Below are 25,047 nucleotides of genomic sequence, written 5' to 3'. Positions count from 1 at the left end.
CATTATGGAATCCGTTGGCTGGGTAGTTTTAGGACTTAAAGAAATATACCACACTGCAGGAAAAGGGCAGTTGACACAGTTTAGATTCGCACTAATAAATGACGGTGTTGTCCAGGGTGTGTATCTAATTTGGTAGGTCCTAATCCTGCAAACTGTTACTGATGTGAGCAGTCCTTATGCACATAAGTAATCTCATTGCCTACTCACATCAGGGGCAGTTAACCCTGTTGCCAAGGGCCAGCAAAAGCCCCTGCATCACTTAAGCTACGCCCAGGGGTTGCCCAGGGAGGTCCACTGGCAGATAGCTGCATGGATGCCAGTGCACCCCCACGGGCCATGGAACCAGTCTGTGTAACATCCCGCATAGGCCGGCATGGAAGGCTGCTGTGGGGCTTGGAGGAGAAAGGAGAGGCTAGAGTCACACATATAGTGGGGTTTGACCTCCTCAGCCACTCTTCACTCCACCAGCCCGGAGCACAAACAGTCTCCTAGCAGCACTGGGGCTAAGCACTTTATACAGATGGATGGTTGATTTGCATTGCTGGGCACATGGTATGTCAATTCTCACATCCAAGGTAAAGATGTACAATGGATAATCCCATCCTAGCCCCACTAGTTCACCCTCCATGGAAACTTCCTTCTCCATGAAACCATCTTCCCCTGGAGAAAGCAACAAAGAGTCCTGTGGCACCTTATAGACTAACAGACGTCTCCAATACGTCTCCAATATGCTCCAATACGTCTGTTAGTCTATAAGGTGCCACAGGACTCTTTGTTGCTTTTTACAGATCCAGACTAACACGGCTCCCCCTCTGATACTTCTCCTGGAGGTTTCCCTGATAAGGCTCTCTAAGTTTGTCTTGCTTGTTCTTTATCACGTTGCACATGACCTCCTGGGAGGAAAACATCACTCTACCTAGGAACAAAATCCAGTGGCTTCATTTGCTATTCTGAAAGGCACCTGGCTTTTTATTTTCCACTGTCTCTCAGAAAGCTCATTCGGGAGCCAAGTGGAAGAAATAATTAGATCAGAATGGAACAATAACTCACGGGTGGGTGATCCTAACTACAGAGCATGCAGAAAATAGCCTCGCCAGCCCAGCACCGGAATTGAACTGAAGCACTCGTTAATGTCGTTGGTGACTAGAGGAATCAGATGGGTTAAATAATAAAGAGTCCTCATAAAACACTCCAGACTGATAGAGTGGCTAGCTCTTGCTGTGACCCTGACATCCCCATGCAGGCATTTAGCCAATGGCGTCTCACCTTGACGACAGCATCTCCCTTCTCAGGGGCTGCCCCAGAAGCCATTGCTCTATGGGCTGGTGTGCCCAGAGTGCTGCTGCCCACCGTCTCACATACAGAAAGACATATGACCATGACCCCCTGGCCTCTCAACACTTCAGAGTTGTTAACTCTCCATGGAGTGGCCCCCTGCCCATCTCACCTTCCTTGGGCTTGAGTCACTCCTCAGTGGCAGAACGTCTGCCCGAGTCAGAGCCATCATTGCACAAGTCTCCTGCAATTCCCAGTCCGCTGTGGTGCGTGTACACTGCAATTAAAAACCCGCGGCTGCCCCATGTCAGCTGACTTGGGCTCAGGCTACGGGGCTGTTTATGATGTTGGGGCTTGGGCAAAGTGCGGGGGTCCCAAAGCTCAAGCTGCAGCCCAAGCTGGAACGTTTGCACCGCAATTAAACAGCCCCTTAGACCGAGACCCGCGAGCCCAAGTCAGCAGGCGTGGGCCAGCTGCGGGTTTTTAATTCCAGTGCAGACATACCCTGTGAGACCTGGAGTGAGCTTGTGCCATCCATAGAATAGCAGCGCTGCCCCGAAAGGCACAGGACCAGGCCATTTGGTCAAGCAATTTACTCTGAAAGCCTCTTCCATCAGTGTTTCTTTTGAGTCCTGACGCTGTACGTATAATGGAGTGTGTGTGTGTGTGTGTGTGTCCGTGTCCCTCTACCTCTCCGGCTCCTCTTCTGTGTCTTTTCCCGAAGTTATTCCAGTGTTGGAGGGAACCACCTTTGCCGCCCCTCCTTTCTGGGCTAACTTTCCTCTCTCTCCGCCGCTCTTAAAAAACCTCACCGGAAAATGTCTCTCCTCCTCTCTTGCTGATGCCCCTTAATTTTTCCCATCCTCTGCCATTTTTTCTCATTTAACTTCATTGTGCAGTTATTGCTATGTCACCCTGCAAAGCAGCTCGGGAGACAATTTCCCTGAAAGACACTGTACAAAATAAGGGTGTAATAAGAATTAGTGTATTGGATCTTCAGAGCCTTGACAAGCAGTATCTCATTAACCCTCACAGCTCCCCTGTCAGATAGGTAGGAAAGTATCTTTATTCTGCACACTGGGGAAACTGGGACATGGTGCTGAGCCCTTTTAATTCTCACCTGAATTTAGCCCCTACCAGGACCATGCCCACAGGGGGGTTAAGTAAAGTGCCCAAGGCTATGTATCAGGTCAGTGACAGAACCGTATAAAGCTCTTTCACCTGTGCTATAGAGGAGCTCAGACTTGATGAGCTAATGGTCCCTATGAATCTATGAAACTGTGTGTGATGCACTTGGAGCTACTTTGTAATAACTTACGAATACTGTGTGTCGGCCGGGTTATTGGGATGTTTACTTTGTGCGTAGTTGAGTTTAAAAGGGGCTGTTGGGAAAAACAAGCAGGACGGAAACGAATGCTGAAGATAAGCCACTTCTCAGCAAATGCTGGAGAGTTGTTAAGAGACAATGCCACGGCAGGGGAAGGCTGGGAACACAGGAGATCAGCAGAACCCGGGCAAGTTTAAAAAGGAACAATGTCAAAGGGGGTGGGGAGGGATATTTGGGAGGGGCATTGGGGGTATTAGACTGAGACACCAGGGACCTGCTGGGGAGTCTGAAGAAGTTAGGGCTGCCTAAGTGACCATCAGGGGATGATAGGGCTTTAGGTAAGATAGACACGCCTGTAGACTGTTTAGAGAAGAAGGATTTTAAGATAACAAATGCTTTGTTCCTGTTGTTAAAATAACTTTGGTTCGAAAAGGCTGTCTGGTCATGTATGCCACTGGTCAGACTCCCACAGCGTAGAACCACCAGTGCCTGAACTCAGCATGGTGGTTGTGCAGGGTATTGCAGCACGGAGGTCTGAGAGCAGGAGAATCACAGGATTCCACCCTAGGGAAGGCTAAAGGCACGAGGGCTGAGACATGCAGGGCTGCACTCGGAGAGACCAGAAGGCCGGCAGAGGTGTGGCTAGTTCTGCAGCCTGGACTCTCTATCCCTGGCTTCTAGTCCTGAGTTTCTTAGAAAGAAGTTTCTTAGAATATCAGGGTTGGAAGGGACCTCAGGAGGTCATCTAGTCCAACCCCCTGCTCAGAACAGGACCAATCCCCAACTAAATCCCCAAATGGCCTCCCAATCCTGCTGCCTCTCGGATATATTGTGTTGTATTTGACCTTGTGCTTCCCACAGGTAAACGAAGTGGGTTTTGTGGTCAAGTCTTGCCAGTTGCCATTACTTACTGAGGCATTTCAGGAACGCTGAGGCTTCTACATAGCACAAAGGACGTGCACAGCAGAGCTGAACTAATGAGTTGATTCTCTTTCCCCTCAGGCGTAGTTTGGCAGGAACTACTTAATATCACATGGAGGGAAACCGCGACTGCCGTAACGAGAGTTTAGTTTTTTAAACTTCATCCTGGGGGAAAGCCACTGAAAATCAGGATGTCAGCATCTCTAGTTCCAGATAGACATACTGACTGACAGTATGTCAATGCTCAGCAGACATGCCTCATGGAAATTAGGTTCAGTGCAACTTTTATTGTAGTACAGCAGTGGTCACCATCTGGTTGATCGCAATCAACTGGTCGATCCTAGAGGATCTCCCAGTCGATCGTGATCTCTAGCGGCACAACGGGGCTGCCGCTAAAACAGGCTCCCTGCCTGCTCCGGCCCCACTGTGCTCCTGGAAGCAGCCAGCGTGGCCCCGGGGGTGGGGGACAGGGGTCTCCCTCCTCACACTGCTCCTGACTGCAAGCACGGCCCCCACAGCTCCCATTGGTTGGGAACGTGGAGCTGTGGCCAATGGGAGCTGTGCAGGGCGGTGCTTGCAGAGAGGGGCAGCGTGTGGAGCCATGTGCCACCCGCCCCCCAGGGGCCACAGGGACGTGTTGGCCCCTTCCAGGAGCGGCATGGGACCGAGGTAGGCTGGGAGCCTGCCTTAGTGGCAGCCACACTACACCACTGACCGGGAGTCGCCAGAGGTAAGTGCTGCTCAGCAGGAGGTTGCACCCCAACCCCTGGGCCCTGAGCCAGCACCCCAAACTCCCTCCTGCACCCCAAAACCCCTCCTGCACTCAAAGCTCCAGCCCTGAGCCCCCTCCTGGAGCCGGCACCCCAAACTCCCTCCTGCACCCCAATCCCCAGCCCTGCCCCCCTCCCAGAGCCAGCACCCCGCACCTCCTCCTGCACCCCAACACTCTACCCAAGCCTGGAGCCCCCTCCTGCACCCAAACTCCCTCCCAAAGCCTGCACCCTTCATCCCCTCCTGGGGGGGGGGGGAGGGATGTGAGTAGGGCAGGGCTTTGGGGAAGGGGTGGGGCCTCTGGGATGGGGCAAGGTAGATTCTGGATTGCCCTTAAATTCAAAAAGTGATTTTGGGTGTAACAAGGTTGGAGACCTCTGTAGTACAGCATCTTCTACAGAAACAGGAGCCTGAAATGCTTCACACAGCTCAGTGATGAACCGCACCTCTGTGTAAGAGGGTAGCACCAAGACCAGTGTGCCACTTAAGCGCTCAAAATAGGACTTAAGACTGACCTACCAACAGCAAAGGGGGAATTTCACCCTCACTGATAAATACCAAGTCACAACAGAATTAGAGAGAAATCAAGAGGTATAGGCAAGGGGGGGTGGAGGGGAAAGACATTATTCATAGGCCAAAAAGGGACCATTGTGATCAAGTAGTCTGGCCTCCTGTATAACACAGGCCAGAGAGCTTCATTGACTCTTGCATCAGCCCATAACTTCGGTTTGAGGTAGAGCGTATCTTTTAGAAAGACCATCCAAACTTGATTCAAAGACTCAAAAAATGGGGAAAGATTACTAGTCCCTTCTTGCCGGCAGAGAGCTGAGGAATTAAGTGATTTGCCTAAGGTTTCTCACAAAGTCGTTGGGAATTAAATCTAGATCTCCTACATTTTATGCCATGGCCCTAATCACAAGACCATCCTTTTTCTTTCTTCTGGACCCAGAAATGAGGCTGGGGCCAGGAGGCCTGAAATGCCCTTCCCTAGAGAGCTCTGTGATAAAAAGGCAGCGTCACAGAGATAAAATACCAATGAGGCGGAGAGGTAATAACTAATAGCAACACACAGCTTTTATATACAGTAGAGGCTGCTCCAGAATCTGCATGGGAGAAGGCTCTTGCGCTAGTGAGATGAAGTTCACCCTTGTGGAGAGTGCCAGCATGAGGCCTTACAATCCCCCTGTTTGAAGGCTTGAGTGGGATGTAAGTGGTGCATAGGCCTCTGTGCGGGGATGAATTTCTCCTGCAGGGTCTAGATGTTATGAAAGGACAGAGGAATAGGGGGATGCTAAAATACTGCAGGGCGTAAGGAAGGTGTAAAGAGAGGGAAGCTCTATGGAGAGTGTTTAAAAAAGGGGGACGGATTTCAACTGGCTCCTGAAATGAATGCAGAGAAATGAAAGGATCTCCAGTGCATTTAGTCTGACCTCCTGTATACCACAGGCCACCTGCACCCGCATACTCACTCCAACAACTGCAATTAGACCAAAATATTGCACCCCTAAGGAGACACAACTAGTTTATACCCTAGGCAAAGAATAGGAAGGGCTGGAGTGCACCAATACCCAAGGCCCTAGCAGTGGCAGGAAATCAAGTGAAATATACCCAGATGAGGACGGGCGAGGTCTGTTCCTACCATATGTTGCCTGGTAATTGGTACCCTCCTGCTGGCAGCTTCTGTGCAGTCTTTGAGCGCCAGGAGGGTTGTTCCAAAGTAAACAGCTTATTTGTGATGTCTTAAGAAAAAAAAAAAAGCTTGGCTCCTTTATCAGGTTTCAATGGTAAATTTCAGTTCAAGCCAGACTTGGTGGTGAGGCCAGCAAAATCTCCTGCAACATCACTGCTTGATATGTCAGGCTGGTCTCTGCTGAGACACGGTACAATGCGCCGTCACCCACAAAGAGAGTATAATGTTCTTTGAAAACTGTTTGATTGCTTTAAAAAGATCCCTGGTTTACTACAGCCCTGTCATTTAAGAACAGCATGACTGTTGCCTCTCCCATCACAGCACTCAGAAATCTAGAGGAAGGATTGTTCAGTGGTTAGGGCGTTAGCTGAGGATTTGAGAAACCCACGCTCTATTCTTTGCTCCACCACAATCATCCCGTGTGACCTTGGGCAAGGCACTTAGCCCCTTAGTTCCCCAGCTATAAAATGTGGCTACGAGCACTGCCCTGCCTCAGGCGAGTGTTGAGAGAATAAATACATTTAAGACTGTGGGTGCTCGGCAGGACATAAAAGAATGGGGGAGTGCATCATACCAAAGTGAGCAGAGTGGTTTATTCGTGGATTCCATCTTTCCTTGGGAAGATAAGGACAGTGCTGTGCACTGAGGGTAGGATTTTCCTAACCCTCAGCACTGACTTAAGCACCCAAGCTGGAGTCAGTGGTACATGTCTGACTGTGTTCGCTGGGAGCAGAGGTGGGCCGGTGCTAAGTGCTTTTGAAAATCCCAACCCACTTGAGTGAAAAAGTAACGAGCTGCAGAGGATGCTAGTGGAGTTCATACATTGTAAGGCCAGAAGGGACCATGCTGGTCATCTAGCCTGCCCTCCAGTGTAATACAGGCCAGAGAATGTCACCCAGTGATCCCGGCATCAGGCCCATAGCGTCTGTTTGAGCCATAACAGAACTTCTAAAAAGATGTCCAGTCTTGGTTTTAAGATGGCAAGTGATGGAGATTCCACCACATCCCTAAGTAAATAGTTCCAATGGTTCATTACCCTCACTGTTAAATGTTTGCCACTTGTTTCTCGTCTAAATATATCTAGCTTCAGCTTCCGACCCTAAAGTGCCCTCTACTATCAGAAATCTTTCCCCCATGTTGCTACTTGTAGATCATGGTCAAGTCACTCGGGACCTTCTCGTGGGTTGTGATAAGCCATATAATACACAAATTTAATGTCTTGGGCCAGCTCCTCAGCTGGTGCAAATTGGCATTGCTGTATTGGAGGATACTGATCTGCTCCAGTGGGGGATCTGGCACCTAATCTTTTTGTTTTGCTTATAAAGAGTCTGTCTGTGAGATGTGCTAAAAACCCAGAGCGCTCCTTGAGTTTGAGCACAGAATATCTTCCAAGCTGGCCCTGACCATTGTCCAACATACTGAGTGGTGCATCGTGATCATGTGGAATCCTTTGGTCAAATAGGTGCTGTCACTTATTGGCATATAGCCCTTTTCAACCATGGCTCTCAAGCAGTTTACAAAACTGTGTAAGTTTCCCTATCCACATTTTACAGATGAGGAAACAGAGGCAGAAGGAGGTTAAGTGACTTGCATAAGGTCACCCCGCGAGGCGGTAACAGAGCCAGGAATACATCCCATTTGTCCTAACTCCCAGTCTTGTTCTGTGACCATTGGGCGATGATAGATATTCAAAAAGAGTTGGATAATTTTGTAGCCTTTAATAGGACTCGTAGTTATGTCTGGTAATTTAAGGTGGATCACACTGCATGTTTCAGAGAGCATGCTGATTACCTGGGGCATTCAGACAGGAGCTTTTTCTGATCATCGGTTTCTGCAGATGGGCTGGGAGGTGGTTGCCATTCTTTGAAATCTCAGGCATTGGCTACTTCAGGGTGTAGGGTACAGCCTTGGTGGGCTGATGGCTTTGTCCATTAACTGGATTCCTTTGGCTAATAACCAGTGACTGGTGAAGCTCAAATGGGCCCTGGTCCTGCCGAGCATCCTTCTCTGATTTATTACAGATCAGGCCAGATTCTGCTCTGATTTACACCCGTTTTTGCCACAACTCCTTTTGCAGCAATTAAAGGGAAAGATCCTTGTGAAGGGAAAGAAGTTGAACAGCCTGGAGGAAACCATAGGGATGAACGGGAACAGTGGCATAGAGGCTGAAGATGTCTCCGATGAGGATGAAGCAGCCGAAATGGAAGATGAGTCTGTGAAGAAGGAGGTAGAGCAGAAGAGGACGGTAAGTCAAAGCCCTGACCGGATCACTGAATGGGAAGAATTATGTGGAGAGGGAAAGGGCATAAGCTAGATCCTGGCTGTCCAGCCCGCAGAAGGCCTTGACATTTTATTAAAGCTAATGTTAAAATTATATAATACACAGGTTGAGAAAAGAGTGTCTGTACATCTGGGTATAGTGCTTAGATTATCCACAATACAAAGTTTGTTTTCATAGAATCATAGAATATCAGGGTTGGAAGGGACCTCAGGAGGTCATCTAGTCCAACCCCCTGCTCAAAACAGGACCAATCCCCAGACAGATTTTTGCCCCAGATCCCTAAATAGCCCCCTCAAGGACTGAGCTCACAACTCTAGGTTTAGCAGGCCAATGCTCAAACCACTGAGCTCTCCCTCCCCTCACATGTCTATTCCTAAAGTTTCCTCCAGTGACTGGTTCTGGCATGGTGGGACCCACAACAAGGCAATGATCAATTCCCGTTCAATAGCCATTCCCACCTCCCCAAGTCTTTTTAAAAAGACATAAGATACATATAGTGCATAATCAGCAATAACCCAAATTAAAGGTGAATAAATTACATTAGCACTTTATCCCATTGCACCCATCATGGGGCTGTAAAAACTAGACCCGTCTACATGGGGCTTTGAACATAGTGTAGGTCCAACAAACCCACTTTCTAATATGGGACCAGGTATGAATTAGTGTCGCTTCAGTGGAGCTCTCCTGATTTACACCAAGGGGCATGGCTTGATCTGCTCAGGCAAGGCAGGGTCAAACTTCAAGAATCTTGGTCCTTCCCTAGACTCAAACATAGCTTTTGAAAGCGCTGCCCGTAGACACATGCGCATAACTCATTGAAGCATCCAGGTGCAGAATTTGGCCCTTTATCTTAGACCACTGATCTTTCCCAGCCTCCAGGTGTGTGTGAATGTCCCTATGCACTATGGGCCAGATTCACTATGGCTGTATAACAGTGAAGTCAATGATGAACACCCACTGTGGATCTGGTCCATCATGTGTTTTCCCTAGTTTCCAGAGGTTTATATTTCATGTCTAATCTGGAATCAAGCAGGTGTTTCCTTGGACGTTGGTTATTTTTCTTTCCTGCTTCTTTCCCTCATGGGAGCTGCCTGCTCCTGTTAAATCCCGGAAGTAATTAAGGTGGCTGTGGCAGCAACAGGGGCCAAAGCATCACATGACCAAATCAGAACCTGTCTATCCCAGAACGAAGAGCTCCAAGCTTTGTGGAGCCAGAAATCCTGCCCTCTCTGTTCCCTTCTTCCCAGCCAGGCTAGACCTTCCGGTTTGCACGGCTGGCCCTGAGACAATCAATTGCTGAGACTCAATTGAAAAGTCTGAGTGCTGGAATCGAGGGCTGTGGCCGGGAGTGCAAACAAAACGAGGTTGGTCCCACGCTGCAGAAAGCCGTACGCAGAGCTTTCCGCCTGCACAATGTGGGGGGGTCCATCATGCTGTGACACCGAGCAACAATGGGACTTGGCCAGCAAGGCAGCTGCTGCATGAAACCCAGTTAGAGCTCACATGCACAGCCCAGACCTTTCCCAGACCTCCCACCACTATCAGCCTGCGAGCCAGAAGCATAGGCGCCGACTCTGTGGGTGCTCCTGCCCCGGCTCACCTCCGCCTCCTCCCCTGAGCGCACCGTGTCCCCGCTTCTCCCCCTAGCTCCCAGTGCTTGCCGCCATGAAACAGCTGTTTCACAGTGGCAAGTGCTGGGAGGGAGGGGGAAGGAGGGAGAACGCGGCGCGCTCGGAGAAGAGGCGGTGCCGGGGTGGGGATTTGGGGAAGGAGTCCAATAGGGTCAGGGAGGGGGCAGAGTTGGGGCGGGGACTTTGGCGAAGGGGTTGGAATGGAGGCGGGGCAGGAGCGGGGCCGGGGGCGCGAGCACCCTCTGACGCCGGGAAAAGTTGGCGCCTATGGCCAGAAGAGTGAGCTGGGTAACAGCATGCAAACACCAACCCCACCGCCATCCTGAGTTTTTTCTTAACTGGAGTGGGGTTTGCCTAGACCAAATGTGCAACCAGGAATCAGCCTGTTCATGTGGTCAGCGTTGAAAGCAACCTGTTCTGAGAGAGGAAGGGAAGCCGGGTACAGTCCAGTTGCATTAAAGGTTCTGGGTGTTAAAAACTGGGGGATCCCTCTGTGAAGGAGACAGGAATGAGGCCCTAGTGTCCTTCCCTGGTGAGTACACTGCGCAGTTGGGAGGGCATGTGTGGAAGAAAGGCCAAACCTGTTGCTTTCTTGTCTCCAGAGCGTCAAATTAAAGCTGGCCAAGGAGTTATCGGACATCGTCATCTACTGCAAGAGCGTCCACTTCCAGGGCTTCGACAACACCATCTCCCCCCGCGCCTTCTACGAGATGTCGTCCTTCACCGAGAGCAAAGCCCAGAAACTGGCGCAGGAGTCAGGTACGTGCCTCCAGCCTTGTCAACAGGCTTTGCTAGTCCCCTCCTTGTCAGTCCCCTTGTTCATGAACCCACACATTCGGTGCTCGCTTCCTTCTCTAGTATTTCCATGTGAAAATTCGCTTTTAAAGGCAAGATGGCCAGAAAAAGAGAGTCCCCTCCTACATGATTGGTAGCGCCTTAGAATCTAAAAACAACTTAGCATTGTCGCTCTACATATAAATGGCAACTTCCCGCCCTACCCCACCATTAAGTATTTGTACTGCTTTCAGTGCTATCTCATGGATCTCTTTTGTAATCCACAACTGATATCTTGAGGGTATTTTAGCAAGAGCAGCATTTTACACTCCTTAAGCATGGTAGTAAAAATCTTAAATAGATATTGTAATGTGGTGAATTTTGTGTGTGTGAGTGTAATGTATGTACACCACTGCAGTCTGCTGGACAGAATTATTTCAGCTATGTCTCATAGCTGGGTTTCATAGGCCCTATACTGCATGCACCCAACGGAGAGTCCCATTTAGCTGAAGCAGAAAGGGCCTGTTCCTTTAGAGTAGGAGACTCTTGGTTCTGTCCCTTTGTCATGGTGAAATACTGAGCGTACAGCATAGTGGCCATTGTGTACAACGCAGTAACACCCAAGAAGCTTCGGGTTGGCCACAGATTTATTATAATATCTTCTTGCACTGAACTATAGAACTTCCTGCTCCATTAATATCCCTTGATATTAATGCGGGAGCAGAAATGGTGTCTGGCATATGGAGGTGGTGGAATCTCTTTCCTTAGCGGTTTTTACGGTCAGGCTTGACAAAGCCCTGGCTGGGATGATTTAGTTGGGGATTGGTCCTGCTTTGAGCAGGGGGTTGGACTAGATGAACTTCTGAGGTCCCTTCCAACCCTGATATTCTGTGATTCTGTTCTATGATTCTATGTTGTTCAAGCTGTTTTGAATGGACACTTAAGTCACAGGGTCTGTTTCTGTTGCCTGATTGGATGAGTTTAACTCTCAGAATCAAGTTTCTTGTGTGAATAGCTGCTCTTTGAATTCTGCTTTCTGTGAATGTTCTGCATTATCCATGTCACATTAACTGTTTCAGTCAACATTCCTGCCAGTATACTCATCTGCTTTAGTATTCACAAGGCAGAACCACTTCACTGAAAAATTCGAATACTTGCTCTGCTCTAGTTCCCAGCAGTGGTGACTCAGGATGGGAACTGTATGCAAAGTGACTGCAGGTTTGGGCGGGGATTCAAGTTACTTAGTGAATGAGAGTCCACTTTGGCGTGATCACCACCAGATTAGTGATCAAATGTGGATGAGGAGGCACCTAAAAGATTTGGTCTCTTTGGCTGGGCATGTCACCAAAAGAAGCAGTGGAAGTGATTTAGTGACAGTATGTCTGATAAAGGGAAAGAAGTTGTGATAGAATATACTCCTGTGTTCACACTCTATACACCATTGTAATAACGTTTGTACAAGGTGTGCCGTGTGAGGAATCATTTAAAAACTCATAATTCGCTGGTCAGTATTGCCCTGGTAAAATATGTTTGGCAACATTGAGAACATTGAGAAGTTACAAGATTCCCCTGTATGATGTTATTAACACACGTTCCAAAGCCCACAGCCCTGCCCAGGCAGAAGTCAGGTCTGTCCTAAACAAAGGAATGTGGGCTTGTCTTAATATGTATTTAAGCAGTAAATTGAGTCATCAAGCAGGGAGGGACAGCAAAGGAAGTTCAAACAGGTAAAAAAACCCAGCAGGGAATATCCTTCCACATAGGCTCTGTGTTTCCTGGGTCTCAGCTGGCAATGCTTTTCAAGAGAGGGACTGAAATTATAAAAAGGAGGGACGAACACCCCCAGGCACCCCCCTCTCTCTTTCACTCCCTGCCCATCCCATTCACTGCACCTGAAGAGACAAAGGAAGCCACCATGGGACTCTGGGGGAGGGGTCCTGAGCTAAAGAGTTTGGTCGGTAAGACTGCTGCTAAAACACGTGGTGAGAAAACTCTGCTTTGAATCTAATAGAATATGTTAAGTTAGGCACCAGGAAGTGTTTTATCTTTATTTTTCTTGGAACCATTTCTGACTTGTATGCCTCATTACTTGTACTCACTTAAAATCATATCTTGTTATCGTTAATAAACTTGTTTTATTGTTTGATCTAATCCAGTGCGTTCAAGTGGAAGTGTCTGGGTAACTCCATTTGGAGTAACAAGTTGTGTGCATATTATTCCCTTAAAGGAATAATGGACTCAGCATATTTGTACTGTCCAGGCGAGAGCTGGGCAGCACAGGACATACATTTCTGGGGGGAAATCCAGGCCTGGGGGTGTGTTGGGGTCACCCTGCAATATAATCAGGCTGGTAAGAGCCAATGTATGACTGGCTGCAACACACACACAGATGTAACTGGGAGTGATTTACATGCTGGAGGCTGTTTGCGAGCAGTCCGGGTTGGGGACTACAGCAGCGAGGCATTGTAAAGGGCACCCCAGGTTACGGGGTGGGGTGACACAGCTGCTCATTAGTCTGGCTTGTACCCTGGTATGTCACAGAAGAGTTATATGCAAAGTTAAAGCACAGGCTAAGTAGACAGGTAAAGGAGCTGCATAACATTAAAGAGGAATAGCAATAGCACAAATCACTCAAAAGGGTGTTTGTATCTGTTTCTCTAGGAACCAGTTTTATTCATCACAACGTCAGGCATTTGAGCCGGGTCTATCCTGCTGGCTGGAGGACAGATTCTTCCAACTATAACCCAGTTGACTTGTGGAACGTTGGCTGTCAGATCAGTAAGTGCAATTGAAAGCTACCAGGTTGCAAACCGGACCCAGATCAACAGGGACCTAAATGTTGTTAGTATCTGACAGACCTGTGTGTGGCCTCAGTCCCTGAAGAGAGGCTAAACACTGATTGGGCATGGAGACCAATCAACCCTGTAATTCAGCACACTGATGGGGAAGATTATTTATAGACCCGGTCTGTGGTAACTCATCACTATTTTCAACAGAGCACATCACACACGTTAATGAATGTTTGCTCACAACACGCTACGCTATGCTATGCAGGTTCTTATACTGTGCTTATCGCTGTAGTGTCTCATTCTAGCACATTCTAACAATGCATTAAACAACATGATTAACATCTGTCATGAGTTGTTTGTTTTCTGTGAGATAGTGAACTCTTGGTATTCGTGTTTAACAAATGGGGAACGTAGAGACAGAAGATACATGCCCCAGGTCAGACAGAAAACCTGTGGCTAGCCAGGAATGAATTCAGACCTCCTGAGTCCCAGTGCAGTGCTGTAACTATGAAGCTCCATACTTCCTCATTTTCTGCAGCTGCTTCCTGTATTCAAAGCGTAATGTCGGTAATGTAATTGTGTGTGTTCCATGCCTAACCACTAGAACAGTATTTCTCAACAACCGGTTCCTGGATTGGCATTGGTTCCTGAGATCTCCCTGACACAGTTTAGGAAGGCAGCAAGCCGGTCCCTGATATCAAAAAGGTTGAGAAACACTGCACTAGAGGGCACCAGTATGTATCAGGACCCGTAGTAGTGGAGGAATATAGTGTGGCAGAGTAAGAAGCAACAGCAGCTAAATAAGCAAGCCAGTTACTTAGCCTGCTGTGTGTGCCTTAGCTGACGAGTTCCTGGGTCCAAAAGTAACAGATCTAACACAAAGTAGCAATCTTTTAAAATTCCTGGAACACTGAAACTTTGAGGAGATATGAATGTTTCAAAAACAAATTTCGAAAACAAGGGCTCCATGAAGCTACTCATGAAATAAAGTATTTTTGCCCATTCCATACCCCCATAGGGGGGGAAATGGTCCAATGGTTAGCGAATGCACTTGAAGGTCTGGTATCCTGGGTTCTATTCCCGACTGCCGCTGTGACCTTGGCGAATTCACTGAGACCAACATTGTTAAACATGGGTGCTGAAAATTAGGCACCTATGTCCATATTTGGGCACCCGAGTAAATGGGCAGATTATGTTGCATTTATTTGTGTTTTATTTATTGGTGAAAAAATAGAGGTGTGAATGAGAGGATCATTTTTGTCTTTAATTTTTGTAGGGCACTTAGGACTTAGTGGTCATGGTGGAAACCCAGCTGAACATGAGCAGAGGAATATCGAGTAGAAGCAGACAAGTGGTATTACCTCTGTATGCGGCACTTGTGAGACCACTACTGGATACAGTGTCCAGTTCTGGTGTACACACTTCGAAAAAGGTGTTGATAACCTGGAGAGGGGCTCGGAATGATTCAAGGCCTGGAAAACATGCCATATAGTGAGAGAGTAAATAAGTTCAGTCTAGTTAGTCTAGCCAAGAGAAGGTTGAGAGGTGATTTGATCAGTCTAAAGGGCTCAGATCCCCAGAGGTATGTAGGTGTCTAAATACCTTTGAAGATCTGGGTCTAAGTAACTACATGGAGATTTCTGAAAATAGAGAGCTTCTTAATCTAGCAGACAAAAGCCTAAAAATCTCCGATGGCTGGAAACTGAAGCTGGATAAATTCAGACTGGAAGAAAAGTGCAGTTTTCAGTGAGTTAATTCACCATTGAAACAACTTACCTATGGATGTGGTGGGTTCTTCAGCACTGGAAGTCCTTTAACCAGTATTGAATGTCTTTCTAAAAGATACACTCCATTTCAACCTGACGGTGTAGTCTCGGTTCAGGAATCACTGGGTGAAACTCTGTGTTATGCAGGAGGTCAGACTAGATGGTCAGGATGGTCCCTTTAAAATCTGTGAAATCTTCAGGTGAAAAGTGCTCTAGGAAGCAAAGTTTATCACTATTGTGCTGCAGATCACGAAGGCAAATCTTTATATGTCTGAAGGTAGCTGTATTCTGTGAAAAATCACTATAAAACCAGGTGCTGGCTTATAGGAAGGTGAATTTTATTTTTTTTTGTTCCAGTTGCCTTGAATTTCCAGACGCCAGGCCCAGAAATGGATGTTTACCAGGGTCGATTCCAGGACAATGGGTTTTCTGGATATGTCCTAAAGCCACGCTTCCTTCGGGACAAGCAATCCAAATTCAATCCAAAATCCATCACAGAAGGAGCCTGGTGGATGCGGAAGAAACTTCAGATTAAAGTAAGAATTGGAATAGGAAAATTGTAACAGCACCGCCAACTTTGTGTGCTTCTACAGATCTAAATTCTGCCACCTCTACCCACACTGAGCAGTACCTTCACGGCCCCAATTCACCAAGATTGAAACTCCTGCTTAAGTCCAGCTCTAGTCATCGAAGCAATCAATCATGTGCATGAGTCCCATTGACTTCAGTCTGAATCGAGGCCTCTGTGAGAATTCCTTTCAAAGTCAAAGGGACTAGTCACAAAGTAAGGCCCCAGTTCAGCAAAGACTCACGCACATGCTTAACTTGATGCACAGAGTAGTCAATGGGATTATTCATGTTCATAAAGTGACGGAGATATGTAAATCTTGGTAGGATCGGGGCCTATGGTACTATCAGGTCTGTGGGGTAGGGGCTGTCTTGGTCTGTGTTTGAACGGTGCCTAGCACAGTGGGGTCCTGATCCGTGACTGCAGCTGCTAAGACTATCACAGTTCAAATAATAAATGATCATACTAATGCGTTGGGGTGGCAGAGCCCAGCTCACAGAAAGCACTCTCTTTTCATGACTTCACCTTCTTGGTTTAGTATAAAATGTGTGAAAAGCATAAAACAGTAGTCAAGGCTCATAGGTCATTATTTATTGTTATGGCTACAAGCATTTATTTGGTAAACATCCTTCAGTGTTGGTTCAGGGTATAATTCGCTCATCAGCAGGGGTCCATTAGGAATTCCGTCTCCCTGCCCCTTGCCATGGCTGGTGGAGCGTTGCACAGTTGACCAAGAACACTGTGGCCTTTTCACACCTTTTCCCGAAGCATCAGGTGCTGGAGTCAGGATGCAAGTTTTGCGAGAACGGTGGTCTGACTTGCTATACTTGCTGTATTCCCAAGGGATATTGCCTTGAGAAAAGAGACAATAGTTTCGCAAATCAAGCCTCATTCTGAACGTGTGCTACTGTCCCTTCTGCTTCCTCTGCAGATCATCTCCGGCCAGCAGCTGCCCAAGGTGAACAAAAGCAAAAACTCCATCGTCGATCCAAGGGTGACGGTCGAGATCCATGGGGTCCAGCGGGACAATGGCAAGAAACAAACCAAAGTCATTGAAAACAACGGTAAGAGGGATTTCTGCATCACACCTTGGCTTCCCGCTCCATCAGAGCATCCCACGGCCATGCTGGCATGGTTTCACTCTGTACACAAGTAATGGAATGTAATTCACACCCTAACATGCTGGCGTGTGATGACACCCTCCAAAGTGCAGCTCAACGTGGCCTCCCCTAACCCACCCTGATGTGCCCACCGGCAGGTAGAACAGCTCATGGTACTGAGTAACAGGCTCAGATCTGGAGCTGCTTCCATACCTCTGCTCCTGGGTATGGACAGTGAGCCAGAGCCGTAGCTCATTAACACTGGTGCAAAAACAGGATAACGGCATGGATTTGGTTCCATTGGGCTCAGGCCTCAGTAGCCTTTCAGAAGGAAAGAAATTTCCTCTGGAGGGATCGGCCTGTCCTTTGCCAGGGAAGCTACTGTGGGGCCTGCTCTCGAGCCTGGAGAGGATTCATGAGAGGCCACAGTCGTATGCCTCTGCACTGGCTGTGCCACCCTTTCCCTTGCCCCTGGACTTGTCTGCTGGGATCTGTCCACAGAGGGTCCGCTTTGTACATGGGTCTGGTGGGAATGGTGTCATCCACTCAGTGGGCCGTACGGATCGAGCCATCCTCCTCATAGCATGGGGCTTACACTCTTTGATGGGACAGGGTGGGGAAACTTCGTATCTGTCCTGTGGATAAATACAGGATTAATTCAAACTGGCACCTTTCACCAGTGCTAAATTCACATATATCATGGACGTCTAAGACAGGGGTTCTCAAACTGGGGGTCAGGACCCTTGAGGGGGTTGCAAGGTTATTACATGGGGGGGGTCATGAGCTGTCAGCCTCCACCCCAAACCCCGCTTTGCCTCCAGCATTTATAATGGTGTTAAATATATTAAAATGTGTTTTTCATTTATAAGGGGGGTCGCACTTAGAGGCGTGGTATGTGAAAGGGGTCACCAGTACAAAAGTTTGAGAACCACTGGTCTAGGAGGAAGGATGAAAGGTCTTGTGGTTACAGACTGTGACCCTGGAGAGCCGGGTTCAATCCCTGCTCTGCCACAGACTTCCTCTGTGACCTTGGGTGAGTCCCTTATTCTCTCCTACATGCAGTTCCCCATCAGCAAAATGGAGATAATACTTCCCTCCTCACAGGCTGGTTCATTAGTAACAGTGAGGCTTTCTGATACTGCACTGAGGAGGGCCATTTAAATACCTAGAGCAAGAAATAACTTAGGCTAGGTCTATACTACCCGCCTGAATCGGCGGGTAGAAATCGACCTCTCGGGGATCGATTTATCGCGTCCCATCGGGACGCGACAATCGATCCCCGAATCAGCGCTCTTACTCCACCAGCGGAGGTGGTAGTAAGCGCCGTCGACGGGAAGCCGCAGAAGTCGATTTTGCCGCCGTCCTCACAACGGGGTAAGTCGGCTGCGATACGTCGAATTCAGCTACGCTATTCACATAGCTGAATTTGCGTATCTTAAATCGACTCCCCCCTGTAGTGTAGATGTACCCTTAGATTCCTCTCCTGCAAGACTAATCCAGGCAGTAAATAGCTGTCAAATCAACATACGCATTCCTGACAGGGAAAGATGCCGCTCACAACACACACACACAGACTACGTTATTGTGTGGAATCAAAGCCAAGTGCATGTAAACACCAGCCACATTTTCTCCAGGGCTAGCGGTGTTTCCCTTTTCCTCCTTTCCTTCCTTCCTGGTTTAGATTTCAGTTAGTTAAACGTGGCCCCGCTCCAAAGGTTCTTGTCCGTTTCCTTTCAGTCACATGCCTGTGGGTTTAGAACCATGTCAGTAACTTCCTCACCAAATTCTGCCCTGTGCATATACCATCACAGAGCTGCTGCGCACCTACGGCTCCTGTTGACTTTAGGGAGTTTACTGGCAGGAATGTTTACAGAAACAGGGACTTTTAAGTGAATGTTGCGAAATGGGATGGGAATCCCAAATTTGTTATTGTCACTATTTGAGCTGGAAACCTGATACAAGTTACATCAAGGGCTCTGACCTGCATGGCCCTGAGGCCCCGATCCTCAAAGGTATTTGGGCACCTAACTCCCATCAGCACTTAAATACCTCTGCGGATCTGAGCCTGCATGCCCTCAGCTGCCATTGAAATCAGTGGGATATTCTCACCCCACAGGAGTGCATATCACCTTGCAGGAACAAGTCCCAAATCAGGGAACAGATTCAGTGGGAGCTGGGAATGCTTGGGATTTCTGACTGTTACCAGGTAGGGGCCATAGGGTACAATGTTGAGCTGTTGCTTTGCACATGCAAATCCCCTAATGACAAAAGCACAGTCTTGGGGCTAATGCTATCAAATCCGCCCTGGAACAGTCAGTAACTGTCCTGCCTTCCCACAAAATCTAAATGGACCAAATGCCGGAGATTAGACCTTAATTGTTAGGGCTGTCCTGTCTTGTGACATCCAGGAAGCTGCTCTCCATAAACAAGCTATGAAGAGATTGACCTTTAACCCTGTCATTGTGATGCCCAATCAAAACATCGCAGGGAGTGGTTCTTAGATCAAAGGGTTGTAGATCCAGGCTGAGCTTTCTGGAGCAGACACATCCCTCACTGTTCCTCCTGCACCCCCATCTGGGAAGGAGCTGGATGACATGTCTCTGTGGACAGTTGTGTGAAATCAATGCTTCCTTATGAGTTCATGTAGGAGTCATCAGCTTAGGCTCTCAGTTCCCATTAGGAGTGAATAAGAGGTAGGAATTGTGTCTCTGAAAATCTCCTCGTAGAGCATGTCAATTATTTATTTACATCTATTTTACATTCATGTCAGCTCACAGTTTTGCTGCAAGGCTTGCGACCTTGTAGTGTTTTTTTCACAGTCTCTCCCAGCTCCTGGAGTTACTTGGTTACACGAGACTTTCATTAATAAAGAGTACGTTTCTGAGCCCTCGTCGTTGCAGGGCAGAGCTTGGAAAGGTGATCCGAGTGTGCCAACCAGAAAGCAAAGGAACCCCCACCCCCAACTTTATTACTTTTAAAAACTCTCAGGGTTTTGAAGCCAAACGTCAGGATTTTTTTGAATCCTGACTCAAGCTTTTTGAATGGTTGGGCATGGCAATACTGATCCTAGTCCAGGCAAGAAGGAGTTCAGAAGTGCGTTTGTTCAACTTAAATGTCCCATTTAATGTCTTTGTCTGATGAGAGCATCGGACTGAAAATGGACTACCCGCAAATGTTCCCCTTGTGAATAGTATTCCTAGCAAACCATTGTGTCTCTGAGGCCCAATTCTCCAATGCTCTCAGTTCCTGTGCCCTTTGTGAATGCTGAGGGCACGCAGAGCCCATTTTTTGCTTCACTAGAGCAGGCCTCGCCCAGAACCACTGTCCTCTGAACAATTTGTATAGAGCTCTGCTGAGTTTTGAACAGGATGTTCTATCGATCTCCTTGTTTGTTTCTTGGGAGTGGCTTATTTAAACCACATAAACAAACCGGCTGAGCTAGAGAGCACAATGGCTTCCGTTCGCTTAGACGTTCTGAGGTGTGGGTGCCTCTGATCTGATTAGCCTGTTTGTTTCTTTGTCAGCCGCTCAGCTTTGATTTTGTGGTTCTGATCATCTGGTCAAAGATCCTCATCAGCAATAGAAATGAGGCTGAACCAAAGCCTAGACCTGAATATCCCCAGCTCCAATCAGCGCCCAAATCTAGTGTTTGGGTTCTGGCCTCTGCAGAGTTGACAGGATGAATGAACGTCCAAAAGATCAGAGCTTTGCTTCGGATTAGCACCCCAGAGTATGGATACTCCTCCGAAACGCAGTACTTAACGCTTCTCGGCCAGAGATCTCACAGTGCTTTACTCAGGCATCAGTAGCATCTTGTTATAGATGTGGAAACTGAAGCCCAGAGCGGCTAAGGGCTGGATTGTGCCTTTTGGCAGGGTCCTGAGGCAGGGCTGCACCTTCCTAGGAGGCAGCCACACCACTGAGGCATAATTCCCTCTGCTTCCTTCTAGCTTTGGGGGTCTAACAATGTGCTGCTGACACAAACCAGCCGCCAATTCTGACACCCCCTGCACCAGCACAGCTGTGTGGTCGGCGCTTTATGGGTGGAGCCAAAACTCACTCCATTCACCATCTACTTGCTCCTGGGTCTGGGTAGCTGATCTAGTAGCGCGTGCAGGGGCGTTCGTACTGCCTCTTATCCCAAAGCACAGATGTGCCCTCCAAGTCACAAGGTAGCTTCAGTGATTTACGTAACGTCAGTCAGTATCACAGCTGGGCAGGAAGCGTCTGAGTGTCAGCCTGGGTCCCTGTGCAGTCCCTCGTCTCCAGCTGACCCAGACCTTTACAACCGATCAGATTGCGCTGGAGAGCTTGTGGGATCAGGCGGCAATATGGCCAGAGCAGCCTCTGTTCTTCTTTTTGGCATTTCCTGGCTGGAACCAGAGGCCTGAGTCAAACAAAGGGCAACGTGTGATTTGAGTTTGATGCTGGGAATGATCAGTGATCCAAAAGAGGGGGTGGCTCTGTAGTACTGCGTTTCGGAGGATTGTCCAATCCTGTGAGGATGGAAACCCCAGAGGTACCACCTTTGGCTCCAGATCCACTGTTCAGATCTGGGGTTTGTTCCAGCTCTCTGGGCCAGTTTTGACCTCCAGAGCCAGCTCTCAGGTCAGCTAGTGACCTGCGCCCCCCTCAGGGTGTAGGTGGGGACCAGGGCTGCGTTTATGATAGGGCTCCTCTCTGTGAAAAGCTGATGATTTTTTGTCCAAGTCTGTTTTATCACTGGAGAGTGGAGATGACTGTGATCCCTTCCAGCTGCGCTATTTCTTTTACTAACTGGTGAATGAAGCTTCAGTAGCTCTTTTTGTTAAAGTGGGTCTAACAGAGAAAAGCTGTCGCAGATCTCAGTCAGTTTCATTACTGACAAAGTGCTATTGTCTGTATGCAGAAAAGAAATCCCGAATCAAAAGCTATAAACCAGTTGGATAGAGACCTAATCCTATCTCGGGCAGAACTGCTTACTCAGTCAGTTGGAGCTTTGTCTGAATCAAGACTGCAGGGCTGGGTCTGTTGAATTCTCCCTGGCACTAAGGGCAGTTCTCCTGAACAGTTGCGTTTGTTCCTGTTCATCTTAGACCAGAGGTGGGCAAACTACGGCCCCCAGGCCACATCCGGCCCGCGGGACCATTCTGCCTGGCCCCCGAGCTCTTGGCCTGGGTGGCTTGCGCCCTGACCCCTCCCCTGCTGTCCCTCCTCCCCTGCAACCTCAGCTTGCTTGCTCTGCCGCTGGCGCAATGCTCTGGGCGGCAGGGCTGTGAGCTCCTGGGGCAGCGCAGCTGCAGAGCCCGGTCTGACCCGGTCTCTGTGCTGCGTGGTGGCGGTGGCGTGGTCCGGCTCCAGCTGGGCAGCATGGCTATAGTGCCGCCAGCCACCGGAGCTCCAGTAGGGTTACCATACGTCCTCTTTTTCCCGGACATGTCCGGCTTTTCGGCAGTCAAACCCCCGTCCGGGGGGAATTGCCAAAAAGCCGAACATGTCCGGGAAAATGGCGGCTCTGTTTAAGAGCCGGGCTGCCTGAACGCTACCGGCTTCGGGCAGCCCCGTGCCTCCAGACCCTGCGCCGCCGGAGCCCGGGAGGGGAAGTGCCCGGCTGGGGGCGCAGGGTCTGGAGGCAAGGGGGCTGCCCGAAGCTGGTAGCGCTCGGGCAGCCCGGCTCCTAAATAGAGCGGGGGCGGCTGGAGCCTCCAGCCGCCGGGGCTGTGTGTAACTGACACAGTGTCAGTTACACAGAGCCCCAGCCGCTGGAGGCTCTGTTTAAGAGCCGGGCTGCCCCAGAGCTACCGGCTTCGGGCAGCCCCGTGCCTGGAGACCCTGCGCCGCCGGAGCCCGGGACGGGAAGTGCCCGGCTGGGGGTGCAGGATCTGGAGGCACGGGGGCTGCCCGAAGCCGGTAGCGCTCGGGCAGCCCGGCTCTTAAACAGAGCGGGGGCGGCTGGAGCCTCCAGCCCCCGGGGCTCTGTGTAACTGACCCAGTGTCAGTTACACAGAGCCAAAGAGGAGCAAAGCCTCCAGCCCCCTGGGCTGTGTGTAACTGACACAGAGGCTCTGTTTAAGAACCGGGCTGCCCGAGAGCTACCGGCTTCAGGCAGCCCCCTTGCCTCCGGACCCTGCGCCGCCAGCCGGGCACTTCCCCTCCCGGGCTCCGGCGGCGCAGGGTCCGGAGGCACGGGGGCTGCCCGAAGCCGGTAGCGCTGGGGCAGCCCGGCTCTTAGAGCCTAAGAGGAGCAGAGCCTCCAGCTGCGGGGGCTCTGCTCCTCTTCGGCTCTGTGTAACTTATACAGTGTAAGTTACGCAGAGTCGCCGGAGCCCCGGAGGGGAAGTGCCCGGCTGGGGGCGCAGGGTCCGGAGGCATAGGGGCTGCCCAAAGCCCGAGCGCTACCAGCTTCACGGTTTGCTGGGCAGCCTCCAGACCCTGCGCGCTGGGGCTCCAGCTGCGCTGGGGAAGCGCCGGCCGGGGGCGCAGGGTCTGGGGGCTGCCCGGCAAACTGTGAAGCTGGTAGCACTGGGGCAGCCCTTTCCCCCTGGCTGGGAGTGGGAGGGAGGAGGGGGCGGAGTTAGGGTGGGGGAAGGGGTGGAGTTGGGGCGGGGCTAGGGGTGGGGAAATGGGCGGGGCCATGGCCCGTGGAGGGTCCTCTTTTTTTATTTATGAGATATGGTAACCCTAGCTCCAGGCAGTGCGGTAAGGGGGCAGGGGGCGTTGGATAGAGGGCAGGGGAGTTTGGGGTGGTGGTCAGGGGGCAGGGGTGTGGATAGGGGTTGGGGGGGTTGGGGGAGGAACAGGGAGTTGAATGGGGGCAGGGGTTGCGGGGGCAGTCAGGAAGGAGGGGGATTGGATGGGGCGGCAGGGGTCAGTCAGGGGCAGGGGTGCCAGGGTCCGGGGGCGGTCTGGGGACAGGGAGCGGGGGTGTGTGGATGGGGCAGAGGTCCCAGAGAGGTCGTCAGGGAATGGGAGGAGTTGGATGAGGCAGGAGTCCGGGGCGGGGGGGGGGAGATAGGAGGTGGGGGCCGGGCCACAATCCCCTCCCCTAACTGGCTCTCCATACAATTTACTAAACGCAATGCGGCCCTCAGGTTTGCCCGCCCCTGTCTTAGACTTATCCCCATATGGGACAACTGCTTTCCTGAATTCAGCAGCGATTTGCATCTGAACTACCCACTACATCATAGGAGAAGTATCCTGCTTCTTTTAAAAAGACCCCCTACGAACCACAATTTGGGCTAGGTCAGGTAGCCGTGCCGTGGACTCACAAACAGGTAGGTAGGTGGGGAATTTTGGATGAAAGAGGGATTTTCTCTTCCCCCTTAAGCTTTATCTATTGAATTCCTGGGGTCAATTCGGAGAATACTTGTGCAGCACTGGACCCTGCAGATCTCTGCTCACCTTGGTAATCTAGTTGACATGAACACCCAACAGGAGTCAATGTTGCTTATTCCCAAATGGGAATTTACAGCCTCTGAGACAGTTCACCATGGATGGGCATCTGCAGAGTACCAAGGGGATAAGGCCAATCCCCCACAACTAGAAGAGAGCCACTGGGTCTTGTTGCAGCAGAGGGGACCCCATGAGCCAAAGTATGGTCAGAAATGCCACGGTAGAATGAAAACGCTTGTTTCAGTCCCATTATTTTGTGGTTCCCATTGTTCCAATCAGTTCATGGATTTCTAGGGCAAAATCTGGACCTCACTGAAGTCAGTGGCAAAACGCCCATTGATTTCTGTGGGACTGAGATTTCATGTATGGATTTTAAGGCCAGAACAGACCGTTCTGATCAGTTGGTCTGACCTCCTGCGTAATGCGGGCCAGAGAATTCCACCCCGTGAGTCCTGCGTCAAGCCTAATTGCTTGTGGTTGAGCTGGAGCGTATTTCCCGAGCAAGACATCTCATCTGGATTTCAGCTTGGCCTGACTGGGTTTATTTTTCTTCTCCCTTGCTCAGGCTTCAACCCAAAGTGGGATGAAGAGTTTGGATTTGACATTGACGTCCCCGAACTCGCTCTGGTCCGTTTTGTGGTGGAAGACTTTGATGTATCAACCAAAAATGACTTCATTGGACAGTTCACCATCCCCTTTACCTGTCTAAAGCAAGGTAAGGAGCTTTGTCTGGAGCAGAGCAAACCACATCGGCTCGGCCCTTTAAAAACAAGCGGTGCCCTA

At 49.7% G+C, this 25,047-nt stretch overlaps 1 protein-coding gene across 2 annotated transcripts in view; it reads left to right on the top strand.

Moving 5' to 3' along the window:
- Positions 1-25,047, top strand: part of PLCD1 (phospholipase C delta 1) — a 98,666-nt gene that overhangs the window by 71,286 nt on the left and 2,333 nt on the right. For both annotated transcript variants that reach the window (XM_005297128.5, XM_005297127.5), the window contains exons 9-14: positions 8,062-8,229; positions 10,499-10,655; positions 13,332-13,448; positions 15,583-15,761; positions 16,725-16,857; positions 24,830-24,979. In XM_005297128.5, the coding sequence (XP_005297185.2) occupies positions 8,062-8,229; positions 10,499-10,655; positions 13,332-13,448; positions 15,583-15,761; positions 16,725-16,857; positions 24,830-24,979 (904 nt within the window). The remainder of the gene's footprint in view (positions 1-8,061; positions 8,230-10,498; positions 10,656-13,331; positions 13,449-15,582; positions 15,762-16,724; positions 16,858-24,829; positions 24,980-25,047) is intronic.

Source organism: Chrysemys picta, chromosome 2, assembly GCF_011386835.1.
Source record: "Chrysemys picta bellii isolate R12L10 chromosome 2, ASM1138683v2, whole genome shotgun sequence".
Classification (NCBI taxonomy): domain Eukaryota; kingdom Metazoa; phylum Chordata; order Testudines; family Emydidae; genus Chrysemys; species Chrysemys picta.
This window is presented reverse-complemented; position numbering and strand designations above follow the sequence as displayed.